The sequence below is a fragment of the Oncorhynchus clarkii genome, chromosome 12 (assembly GCF_045791955.1).
Source record: "Oncorhynchus clarkii lewisi isolate Uvic-CL-2024 chromosome 12, UVic_Ocla_1.0, whole genome shotgun sequence".
NCBI lineage: Eukaryota > Metazoa > Chordata > Actinopteri > Salmoniformes > Salmonidae > Oncorhynchus > Oncorhynchus clarkii.
Window position 1 is genome coordinate 62,897,898 of NC_092158.1, and position 12,647 is coordinate 62,910,544.

Below are 12,647 nucleotides of genomic sequence, written 5' to 3' on the forward strand. Positions count from 1 at the left end.
ATGAGAACTTGGAACCTGTGTTTGCCCCTCCCAATCCAACCTTATCAGTCCCTTCTTTCAGTGCATTGTCAATGTGTTTCTTCTTCGGTCCTATCGCACAAATCCCTCAATGCATAAAAGAGAGTACCAGCTGCCAGTGAAATCTACTTCAAATTCCGCCCATGCCGTTGAACACACTACACCAACTTACTTTCTCGAAATCCTTCATAATACTGCTTTAGATAATCTAGGAATCCCTTACATCAGCAGACTGTAGAAAGCCTGGAGAACGAACGCCTGTAGAATGCATCTAGATTCTAAAATGTGGTTACCTTGTTTAGCGTGCAGGCGACCTTATTCCACAACAGCCTTCTCCAAGCATTGCAAAGATCTGCTAAGCTGCACAGGCCCACCCAGTCGTGTATTGAAGACTGCCTTCCAGCGTTAATCAACTTGGATGGCTGACTGGGACAGCGTAGCTGCATCATTGTCCCATTCGAGTCTACTACTCCCCCTTCTCTCCCCCTCTATGAGTCTCTCCAACATTCAATCTCTCTCTCTCTCCCTCTCCTCTTTTGATTGAAGTGGGGAGTGAGTACAAGAGGAAAATCACAACGCATAAATAAAAAAAAAACGATCAACATTAATAAATAAATAAAATGCTTTGAATGAGAGCAATATAAAAACCTAAAATGACATTTACTCACCAACTGTTATAAACCCCCATTCCCCTCCTCCCACATTCGTTGTCTAAACAGGAGAAAAGGGAGAAGGACCATTTCAGAGGGGAGAGAAGGCTGAACGAAGCGATACCAGAGGCGCTGTTTGCGTGTCCATCTGTCATGTCCCAAGACAAGACCTGCTCAAATGGATCCCGAGTGGATCATCTTGGTGGACAAATAATACAGGACCGGATCACAAGTTGAAATACTGGTATTGTCTTTGTCCCCCTTTTTGCAGCCACCAAAATCAACTGGTCACCAAATAATCATTTACTACACATTTCTATACATTAGTATTCATTTTGTATCCTTCCCTAAATCTTGAACAGCAGTTGAATCTCTTTCAAGAGAAGAATACTTTTTTTAATCTATTCCTTTAACTCAAATAAGATGATCACTCTTGCTTCATCCGCCTGTATTCTTCTCTGTATCACTCGATCACTATTGCTCGTCAATGTGTTCTCTCATCCTTTTGCTTTTCAATCCATTCATCCCCCCCCCCCCCCCCCCCCCCCCATTCAGTTTGAAATCAGTGTGTACAGACACGTAATATTGAAATACTTGCCCTTTCACAAGTCTTTCTGTCTATGCTTCCATTTCTCTCCCTTATTAATTTCTTTCTTTCTTCACCCTCTCCTTTTTCAATCTGTCTCTCTCTTCTTCCAGAGGTCCATGTAACTCTAAAGGGACAATGGAGGGAGGGAGAGAGTGGTAGAAGATGAGAAACAATCTCTCTCTCCCTCTCTCCTAGGTTACAGTGTCATTGCAATACAGTACAATAGATTCCCTTGACAGACCTCGGTCTTCCCTCCCCCGGCCTGGTCTGGCTGGCCCCGTCCCCACGGTGATCTCTCTTCCTCTCCATCTCTGCCTCCCTCTTTCTTTCTCTTTCTCAGTGCGTGTCAGTCTCTCTGTCTGCCTGGTGGGGGACGGGACTGTAGCCGTTGGCTGGGGGAGGTAAAGGGGCTCCCTGGCCGGGGTAGCAGCCCCCATCTTGCTTGTTGAGTGCAGCCGGGGGTCGGGAGCGCGAGGCCCCGGTGAAGAGGCGGAAGGCGCCCCTGCAGATGAGGGTGAACCAGTAGACCTGTGGGGCCATGAGACAGAAGGCCCCCACGTTGTACTGCCAGGGAGCCCCAAAGGGCACTGTGTAGAGGGGGATGGAGGCATACCTGCAACAGGAGGAGGAGGAGGAATGAGGGTTAATGCTCACTTAAATGTTGCTAGTTAACAAGCTTACCCAGATTTTTAAATATACTTAGTGCAAACTTGTTCATTTGAACAAGTTCTAAAACAAGACACCTTGTCTCAAGATAGCTATTTATTTTAATGTTTTACCTTTATTTAACTAGGCTAGTCAGTTAAGAACAAATTATTATTTTCAATGACGGACCTTGTTCAGGGGCAGAAAGACAGATTTTTACAATGTCAGCTCGGGATTCGATCTTGCAACCTTTCGGTTACTAGTCCAACGCTCTAACCACTAGGCTACCTGCCACCCCTATCTTTAAGGTTTATGGCTAATGTTGGTTTATGGCTAATGACTTTAAACAAATAATCAAGGAAGAATGCTTCCCTTATGGAAAAAATACATGCATTTCACATTGTGATTGTCATTTTGCGAAGTTAATTTGATAACATGAAGCAACGTGATATCAAACAACACGTGACAACATTTCACATGGGAAAATGTCTTTTTAGAACAAGTCACATGTACATTTCACATGTGAAATCATGTGAAAACATGTTTTTGGAACACTTCACGAGATCATGATGTCACATGTGCTGACATGTCACGTGTGGTTTCATATTTGCATCCCCATGGGTCACGTTTTTCACGAGATCATGTTTTCACATGTACTCACGTTGCTTTACATGTTGTCACATTAACTTCACATAAGAACGTGAAATTCAAGTTGTTTTGGGACCATGTTAAGACATTTGTAAGGCGTTTGTTTTACCAGCCGTCAGGACATCACGTGACGGTCCCAGATTGTCGCAAACCATCACCAACCATTATAAATTCAGTAATGAAAATGGTGTTATTTTATTTTTTAGGGCTGACCCCATTTAGTCGACTGGTCGATTGTTTGGTTGATAGGCTGTTGGTCTACCGAGATCTCTTTAGTCGAGCAGTAGCAAAAAATATATACATACAATTGCAAGAAAAAGTTTGTGAACCCTTTGGAATTACCCTGATTTCTGCATTGATTACTCATAAAATGTGGTCTGATCTTCATCTAAATCACAATAATATACAAACACAGTCTGACTAAACTAATAACACAAACAGTTGTACTTTTCAAATTTTTATTGAAGACATTGAGTAGTCCTTCACAGTTGCAAGCTGTAAAAAGTAAGTGAACCTATTAACAACTTCTCCAAAATATATTTTGAGTCAGGTGTTTCAATTAAGGAGATGAGATTGGAGGTGCGGGTTGCACAGGTGCCCTGCCCTTTAAATGAAGGCACACAAAGCCTGGTTACTGACACATCTGTTCTTCTCTAGAAAGATTGGTTCGTGTGAACCGTGCCACGATCCCAACAACTTTCACAGGACCTTAGAAGACGCATTATAAGAGATGCACAAAGCTAAAAAAGGTTACAAAATCATTGCTAAAGACCTTGGTGTTCATCAATCCACGGTGAGACAAATGGTCTACAAATGGAGAAGATTCAGGACTGTTGCTCCGACTTCAACTGTATATCTCGTGGTGTACAAGACTGATTGGCGCCTGTCTGAGTGGACTAATCCATTGCGGAGGCCTTCGAGTCCATCACTCTGACATGTACTACTGAAATTGTATATGGTTATAATACATAGGAACAATGGAGCAAAACACAAAAAATACTGCACTTTCTTTCGCGTTGGATAGTGGTCGCTGTCAGCGGTTCTAAAACACAGCGCGCTGTTGAATTGGTGCCTTTTCCTAGACCATGTTGCTACGTGCATAATAGCTAAGTTAACATATTGGTGTTGAGAACAACGCGGTGGAGGCAGTAGCAGAGTTAGAAGACAAGAAAACAGACCTTGCCTTAATTGTCTAAGAAAAGTGAGGAGAGAGGAAACCAACTTAAGTCTATATTCAATAGCCTAACTGTTTAATGTGCCTTATAAATCATCAATATATCTACAGAAATAAGACAGATCCTACTTCAGTTAATGCAACCGGTGTCAGATTTTTTTTTAAACTTTACGGGAAAAGGTTTTGTCGTGCCCTTTTCACGACTGTCTTGGTGTGCTTGGACCATGATAGTTAGTTGGTGATGTGGACACCAAGAAACTTGAAGCTCTCGACCTGCTCCACTACAGTCTCGTCGTTTTAAATGGGGGCCTGTTCGGCCCCGCCTTTTCCTGTAGTCCACGATCAGCTCCATTGTCTTGATCACATTGAGGGAGAGGTTGTTGCCATGGCACCACACTGACAGTTCTCTGACCTCCTCCCTATAGGCTGTCTCATCGTTGTCGTCAATCAGGCTACGTTGTGTCGTCAGCATTGGTTAAGCAAACTTAATGATGGTGTTGGAGTCGCGTTTGGCCACGCAGTTGTGGCGTGAACAGGGAGTACAGGACGGGACTAAGTTCACAACCCTGACGGGCCCCAGTGTTGAGAATCAGCATGGCAGACATGTTGTTGGCTACCCTTACCACCTGGGGGCAGCCCGTCAGGAAGTCCAGGATCCAGTTGCAGAGGGAGGTGTTTAGTCCCAGGGTCCTTAGTCCCAGGCTTAGTGATGAGCTTTGTGTGCACTATGGTTTTGAACGCTGAGCTGTAGTCAATGAACAGCATTCTCACAGGTGTTCCTTTTCTCCAGGTGGGAAAGGGCAGTGTGGAGTGCGATTGAGATTGCGTCATCTGTGGATCTGTTGGGGCAGTATGTGAATTGGAGTGGGTCTAGGGCAGGGGTGGGCAATTCCAGTCCTCGAGGGCCTGATTGGTGTCACAGTTTTGCCCCAGCTCCAGCTAGCACACCTGACTCCAATCACATAATCATGATCTCCAGTTTAGAATGCAATTTGATTAATCAGCTGTGTTAGCTAGGGATGGAGGAAAAAGTGACACCAATCAGGCCCTCGAGGCCTGGAGTTGCCCACCCCTGGTCTGGGGTATCCGGGAGGATGCTGTTGACGTGAGCCATGACCAGCCTTTCAAAGCACTTCATGGCTACTGACGTAAGTGCTACAGGGTAATCATTTAGGCAGGTTACCTTTGCTTCCTTGGGCACAGGAACTATGGTGGTCTGCTTGAAACATGTAGGTATTACAGACTCGGTCAGGGAGAGGTTGAAAATGTCAGAAGACATTTGCCAGTTGGTCCACGCATGCTTTGAGTAAACGTCCTGGTAATCCGTCTGGCCCCGCGGCTTTGTGAATGTTGACCCGTTTAAAAGGTTTTTCCTCACAATGGCTACCGAGAGCGTGATCACACGGTCATCCAGAACAGCTGGTGCGCTCGTGCATGCTTCACTGTTGCTTGCCTCGAGGCGAGCATAAAAGGCATTGAGCTCATCTGGTAGGCTCGTTCACTGGGCAGCTTGCGTCTGGGTTTCCCTTTGTAGTCCGTAACATTTTGCAAGCCTTGCCACGTCCAACGAGCGTCAGAGCCGGTGAAGTAGGAGTCAATCTTAATCCTGTATTGACGCTTTGCTTGTTTGATGGTTCGTCTGAGGGCATAGCGGGATTTCTTATAAGTGTCTGGATTAGTGTCCCACTCCTTGATAGCGGCAGCTCTAGTGTTTAGCTCGATGCGGATGTTGCCTGTAATCCATGGCTTCTGGTTGGGATATGTACGTACGGTCACTGTGGGGGCGACGTCGTCGATGGACTTATTGATGAAGCCGATGACTGAGGTGGTGTACTCCTCAATGCCATTGAATGAATCCCGGAACATATTCCAGTCTGTGCTAGCAAAACAGTCCTGTAGCGTAGCGTCCGCGTCATCTGACCACCTACGTATTGAGTGAGTCACTGGTACTTTCTGCTTTAGTTTTTGCTTGTAAGCAGGCATCAGGAGGATATAATTATGGTCAGATTTGCCAAATGGTGAGTGGGAGAGAGCTTTGTATGCATCTCTGTGTTTGGAGTAAAGGTGGTCTAGAGTTTTTTTTCCCCCTCTGGTTGCACATGTGACATGCTGGTAAAAATTTGGTAAAACGGAAAAAAAGTTTGCTTTCATTAAAGTACCCAGCCAATAGGAGCACCGCTTCTGGATGAGCATTATCTTGTTTGCTTATGGCCTTATAGAGTTGGTTGAGTGCGGTCTTAATGCCAGCATCGGTCTGTGGTGGTAAATAGACAGCTACGAATAATATAGATGAGAACTCTCTTGGTAGATAGTGTGGTCTACAGTTTATCATGAGGTACTCTACCCTCAGGTGAGCAATACCTCGAGACTTCTTAATATTAGACATTGCGCAACAGCCGTTATTGAGAAATAGACACACACCCCCACCCCTCGTCTTATCAGACGTAGCTTCTCTGTTCTGCCGGTGCGTGGTAAATTCCACCTGTTCTATATTATCCGCGTCGTCGCTCAGCCACGACTTGGTGAAACATAAGATATTACAGTTTAATGTCCCATTGGAAGGATAATCTTAAATCGTAGGTCATCAATTTTATTGCACGTTAGCCAATAGAACGGATGGCAGTGGGAGTTTACTCGCTCGACCTACGAATTCTCAGAAGGCAGCTCGACCTGCGTCTTCACGCAAATGACGGGGATTTGGGCCTGTTCCTGAGAAAGCAGTATATCCTTCTCGTTGGACTAGTTAAAGGAAAACATTTCTTCCAGTTCCAGGTGAGTAATCGCTGTTTTGATGTCCAGAAGTTATTTTCAGTCATAAGAGACGGTAGCAGCAACATTATGTAAAAAATAAGTTAAACAACGCAAAAGAAAAACATACAAAATAGCAGTTTGGTTAGGAGCATGTAAAACGTCAGCCATCCTCTTCGGCGCCATCTTATCAAAGATATGTTGTATTCGGCGCATGTGACAAATAAAGTTTGATTTGAGACAGAGACAGGCAGACAGAGACAGGCAGACAGAGACAGGCAGACAGAGACAGGCAGACAGAGACAGGCAGACCGAGACAGGCAGACCGAGACAGGCAGACCGAGACAGTCAGACAGACAGAGTTCAGTATGTTACCTGCTGTAGGCGTAGTAGAGGTAGGGGAAGAGCAGAACTCGACAGATGAAGAAAGTGACCAGCATGAGAGCGCCATTCACTTTATGAAGAAGAGTGTGCTGCTTCTTGTACTGAGGGGGACAAAGAGAGAGAGAAAAAGGGCAGGAACAAGGGACGGGGAAAACAAGAGCAGGGTGAAGGACAGAGAAAGAGCTTGGGTAAATGTCAACCCAAAATCACAGGAGACAAGAACGCTAACATGAAAGCTAGAAAGTGAGCCCTTCAAAATCAGAGAGACTCAAGGCTCTTAGACTGCTGCACGGAGAGTAAGAGACTGAGGAAGAAGAGAGAGGAGAGAAAAAGAGAGCGCAAGAGAAAGAGCGAAAGAAAGAACAGGGGTTAAAAGAGAGGGGGAGAGGTAGGAGTGAGTGAGTGAGTATTACCTGGATGAGGATTTTCCCCAGGCAGACGGACGGAGTGCTGAGTTCAGCCATGAACATGACACCCTGGAAGTAATCGCCCTTTCCCTGCCTCCAGAACTAACATCAAGAGAGCGAGAAAGAAGGGAGTGGGGGGAGAAAGCCGGGAAGAGTGAGATGCGATAGAGGGCCATGATATGGCTGATAAAGTTTATAGACAGACCATTGAAAGAAAATCTCAAACACGCACACCTCATCTCCCCTTAAAAACACGTGTCCATAGAAGGGATGTTAACATTGGCGTCCCGTGCCGCTGCCAGTAGCAACGGGAGGCAGATGGGGATTGGAGCAAGAGAGAGTCTAGTCTGCAGATGGTTGCCGGTTAGGGACATTTTTAGCGATCAGAAACCAAGTCACCAACGGTTCATCTCTTTCTCTCAAGACTTAAAGGATTATTAAGTGTGTGTGTGTGTGTGTGTGTATAATTTATCATTAGTTATTTTCCCCCCCTTTAGACACAAGACAGACCATGCCACGGTAGACTACCAAGATAGTCCGCTAAAGCCACCCTAGTTACAGCGATAGTTACCACGGAGACGGGGAAGCAGATGGTCACCATGACGACGTGGTGCAGCACCATGAGGAACTCTCTGCGCAGGTAGCTGGCCACTGCCGAGCCCATTGGCTTAGGCCTCCCGCCCTCCTCCTCGTGCCCTTTGACCTGCAGCTTGTGCCAGTAGCACAGGAACATGGCGTAGATGTCGTACGCAAAGTAGGGCACTGCAAACAGGATGTAGGTACTGGTAAGCCAGTGTCTGGAAAGGGAGGGCGCAAGGGGGGAGAGAGACAGAGAAAGTGAGAAAGGAGAGAGCGAAAGAAAGAGAAAGTGCAACAGTTTATTTTCTATGCAACAATGTGTACGTACACTGTAACTACATGTACACTGTAGCTGCCTATGTGACTACCATGTAAATACACTATTGCCTATTTCAGTGAGGCTCCAGCCTAGACGTCAGGAAGTTAAGTGACTGGCCAGGATGCACTGCTCTGGGCACGTGCGTGATTTGGATGGGTTTGTGATTTGGTAGTCAAATGAGCCGGCACTCGCACCTCCCGACATTGACTGGCAAATGAGGGCAAGGGGGAGGGAGTCGGTGACTGGCAGTATCTCCCTCCTCTCTCTCCTCCTCCTCCTAATTGATGGAAAGATGAGGGGGAAGAGGAGCGAGGGAGGGGGGGGGGTTAAGAAGAGCAGCTGTGTCACATTGTGAGTTCATTCTTAGGACAACAGTGTCTGACTCAGAATCACAGCATCTCAGTAGTCTAAAGAATCTTCCTTTCTTACTCTGCTTTTCCTCTCCTCCAAACCTTCCTCCTCTAACCAAAAACATGACACTGTGTGCATTTCATATAGTTTTGCCACTGTTAACAAAGTTGCACAGTTGTAATACCAGTGGAGACATGTTTGAGTAGCTACTCCTACAGTTCCATAGCAGCATGCTGCAGTCTAGGTTTCTGGTTTCTGAGTGACTGCATTACAGATACTAAAATAGCTCTGCTGGCTTTGGGACAAATAGAGGTTAATTGGGTTTAAATACTAATTTGGTTAACAGGGACAAGGTGAGCAGGGAGAGAATGACAGATTATGCACACACACACACACACACACACTTGAATACTTTATTTGGATCGAAAGTTAAACATACACAGTAAATTGGCCAGAGTTAACTTGTTGATTTTTCAATGTCATATTTCTAGTGTTGATTGTGGAGTTAAATTAACTCTGTAAGAGTGAAATTAACACTCAGTGGTTTAAAATATCCCCAATGTGGGGGTTTATAACCAGTGTTGAGTGTGGGAGTGTCAGTTTTACTCTGGGCAGTAAAACATTCCCATCAAAACCACACCCATCATTATCAGATTTCCCAGCATGCTCTTCTGCAGATAAACCTTTTTAGGATAGTTTTTTTGCATGTACATTGACTGATTAAATCTTATGCTACACAAAGACAAATAACATACATTCTTCTAAACTGATCCAATCAGTTAGATTTATTGCACCGTTTACCAAAATGGTTGTTCCAGTTTAAACTGGTTAGGTCGTGAAAGAAACTCTGGGGGGGGGGGGAGAATGCAAGTGTAAGTTTTCGTTTTCTTCCTAGAAATGTTGCTCTAACTTTTAAATGGTTGAAGCGACAAAATATTATGACCCCTGAAAACATAAGACTTTCAGAAACACACGTGTCTTCTGTTTCCCTCAGAATAGAGTGGACAGGACCAGGCAGTAAATCAGACTAGTGAAAAAAAAATAACATGATCAATGATGGGTCTTTTCTACACAGAAAATCATACACAATTATTGCCTGATGTTTTTCTAAATCCTAAACTTCCCAAATCCTTTCAGATGTATTTCAAACCATACTTTGATTTGTAATAATGTTTCAGTCTAAAACAATGTTTGACAGACGGTCATAACGCCAATTAAAAAAGTTAACATTGGTCGCTGATTGCATCACTTTTTTACATGGTGGGGTTGCGAAAAAAATGTAATATCAAAATGGGGTCACAGACCAAAAAAGTTTGGGAACCCCTGATTTAGGAAGTCTCTTCACAATGTCACTAACCCCAACAGTCATTCTGAATGCAGCTGCGGGTGAATAAAAATTCCAACTGTTGGATGTCCTAACTGGCGGAATTCCAATAGGAATCATATATCACTTTGTAAGCCAGCAGAATGTGACTTACAGGCCTGATGTGGCCTGTAAACCAGGAGGTTTCTAACACCACTGTGTTAGGGTAAAACTTTGCTATCAAACTAAGGCCTGATATATTTAATGTATTGTCCTAAAGAGCTTAATTGTAATGATAACATTTGTCTACGGTAGGAACTCATTTGGTGAAGTCCACAGGACTGAAAATGAATGAATTCAACCACCATGTCTCTGTCACCAACAAATACAGTCATGGGTGTAACTCTACAATTCACTCAAAAAGGCAAGGCACACTGGGAAATTATATTGGAGGAGTTGCTAGTGGGGGTGTGGCTTTCAATTTGTTGCTTTTGGCCACCCGTGAGTCGAAGTGTTGTACCAGTTTAAGTGGTCTACAGTTATGTTAAAGTTTGAGCATGTCTGCTGCCAGGCATTAAAAGACTTGTAATGTCCTTAATCCAACACGAGTCGAGAGATTCATACCTCTTTGCGTAATGGTTAAAAATACTACAGGGGGTGTTATTGCTACTGCATTATCATTATTCTGTACTTACTGATCCTCGATGATGTCCTCACAGGAGGATGCGATGATGTAGCCAGCTGAGGAAGCCATGATGGCTTGGATGGATGACACCAGCCTAGTGGGGAGAGAGAGGTCAGAGAGTGGGGTTTCAGTAGACATATTTATACCCATAACTCGGAATAGTATAAAATGTCAAGCAAAGCAGAATAGCATAAGGTAAAAGGTACGATAGGTAGGCATAGTCCTCAACATTGACTCATGTATCTGACTTGTAAGTGTGTGTGTGTGTACCTGGCAGACACGATGGTGGCGTCTCCCTCGCTCAAGCCCAAGCCTGGAGCCTTTTTCAGGCCTCTCTTAGACAGCAGGAACAGGCCCGGGAAGAAGATGGAGCCGGCAGCCAGGATGCTCAGCATGGTTCCAGTGTGTGTGTGTGTGTGTCAACAGGTACCTCACTACTGCCCTCAAACCACTTGACAAGTGGGAAAAGGTTGAATGACTGTTCTACGCAGGGTACTTCCAAAGCTATGGTAGCCGAGTTTCCAACTATCACTTGCTGCTAGATGGTTGAAGGTATATCATTAGAAAGCGTGGCAGCGTGTAAGTGTTGTCAACAGAACACAAATGTTAGTAATGTTATGCTAGTTATGTTAATACTGTTATGCTAGTAGTAATGTTTTGCTATGTTATGCTAATACTGTTATGCTAGTAGTAATGTTTTGCTATGTTATGTTAATACTGTTATGCTAGTAGTAATGTTTTGCTATGTTATGTTAATACTGTTATGCTAGTAGTAATGTTTTGCTATGTTATGTTAATACTGTTATGCTAGTAGTAATGTTTTGCTATGTTATGCTAATGCAGTATGTGGTCAAATGCTGCATTTGTTTTTAGTAGGCTAGTTTGGGTGATATTTCGGGAATGAAAATGGACTTGCTAGTGGTTACGGTCCATGTTAATTAAACAGATACATAAGGAAAGAGGGCTACGATACAGCCGTGGGTGGTATGTCTAACTCCCCACACCTCCCTCCCAACCCCCTGCTCATAACCAGCAGAGGCCTGGGTGGCTTCTGGGTCCACACACACACACACACACGAGACAGAGACAGAGAAAGAGACAGAGAACAAACAGACAGATGATGGGGAGGATGAGAAACAGAGGGAGAGAAAAATCAATCGAATCCGTTTCACACACCTTGATTAAGAGTGCAGTAAATGTACAAGAAATCAGTTATGTGTAACAGGGTTAGTTGTTTCCACTTGCCTCTAAAGAAAGGTGAATTTAATGTTCAAGCACTCTTATTGGTTGGTTCAATTCCCGATGACAATAAGGCATGTTGTTATTGGCCCCGCTTGTAGATAGGGGAAGATCGTGAATGTCAGGTCTCCCTAGTATGAAAATGTGATACAAGGGGTAGGTCGCGTTCTGAATACCGTATTCTATTTTACAATGTGTACATTCCTGATTTATACACGTGTGGGTGGGTATATGGTACCTGTTAGGGATTGAGGGGCTTTCTGGGATGTGCTTTGGTATAGGATTGTTGTATATAAAAGTGTGTTAGCCAGCATGCACCGATGTAATGGTCAATAGTTCACTGCTAACACAGTTGTTTTCATGCTACAGATTTTACCATCGACAGCCATCAACATCATTAAGCCCTGCACAACTAACGTGCCGTTTCCTGTTTAATCACAGATAATAAACAACGGTCAACTGGGAACACTGACTGGGATGATTTCTATGAACTAAACACGACGCAAGGATAGTACGATTAACATCCGTTACAGATGCACATCTAAAAACTGCCAGCGTGGTGTTTCTCTGAATGTCATATTTATTCAGTGTCATCGTGCAGCCTTTTATAACATGATGAACGTCGTACTCAAATAATTACCTGGTGCGTAGACAGCCCTACACTACACTCTAATCTCACAAACGCTGACAAATCCATTGACTACACTGTAGGCGTCATGTGTCGCTGGCTGCACCAGCTATACGCCGCCTCCGTTGGGGTTATGAATTCATTTGAGGTTTTCCACTGTCATTGCTCTCCAGGCGAATGCATGCACTCAGAGGGACTGGGGAGCGAGACGGGATGAATAGGCGGAGGAAGAGGAAAAAGGTGGCTGGAACCAAAATAGATTTAGAAAGGGATTAGAAAA

At 44.4% G+C, this 12,647-nt stretch overlaps 1 protein-coding gene across 2 annotated transcripts; it reads right to left on the minus strand.

Moving 5' to 3' along the window:
• Positions 1 to 1,206: 1,206 nt before the first annotated feature.
• On the minus strand, positions 1,207 to 11,174 carry LOC139420987 (ceramide synthase-like). Of its 2 annotated transcripts, XM_071171439.1 has the most exons (6): positions 10,771 to 11,174; positions 10,511 to 10,594; positions 7,835 to 8,060; positions 7,270 to 7,365; positions 6,848 to 6,957; positions 1,207 to 1,870 (listed from the first exon to the last, which is right to left on the minus strand). In XM_071171439.1, exons 1-6 carry the CDS (start codon positions 10,893 to 10,895, stop codon positions 1,594 to 1,596), a joined length of 918 nt encoding a protein of 305 aa, XP_071027540.1. In that variant the 5' UTR covers positions 10,896 to 11,174; the 3' UTR covers positions 1,207 to 1,593. The 2 variants fall into 2 exon arrangements, with proteins under 2 accessions (XP_071027540.1, XP_071027541.1); XM_071171440.1 differs by lacking the exon at positions 6,848 to 6,957.
• Positions 11,175 to 12,647: the final 1,473 nt, after the last annotated feature.

What these genes read in the sequence shown, in the direction of transcription:
- LOC139420987 (XM_071171439.1), bottom strand. Translation starts at nt 10,895, where the DNA reads ATGCTGAGCATCCTGGCTGCCGGCTCCATCTTCTTCCCGGGCCTGTTC. An exon ending in GAGGACATCATCGAGGATCA is followed by an intron (nt 8,061 to 10,510) that starts GTAAGTACAGAA and finishes CTCCCTTTCCAG; the next exon opens with ACACTGGCTTACCAGTACCT. An exon ending in CTCTACTACGCCTACAGCAG is followed by an intron (nt 1,871 to 6,847) that starts GTAACATACTGA and finishes CTCCTGTTGCAG; the next exon opens with GTATGCCTCCATCCCCCTCT.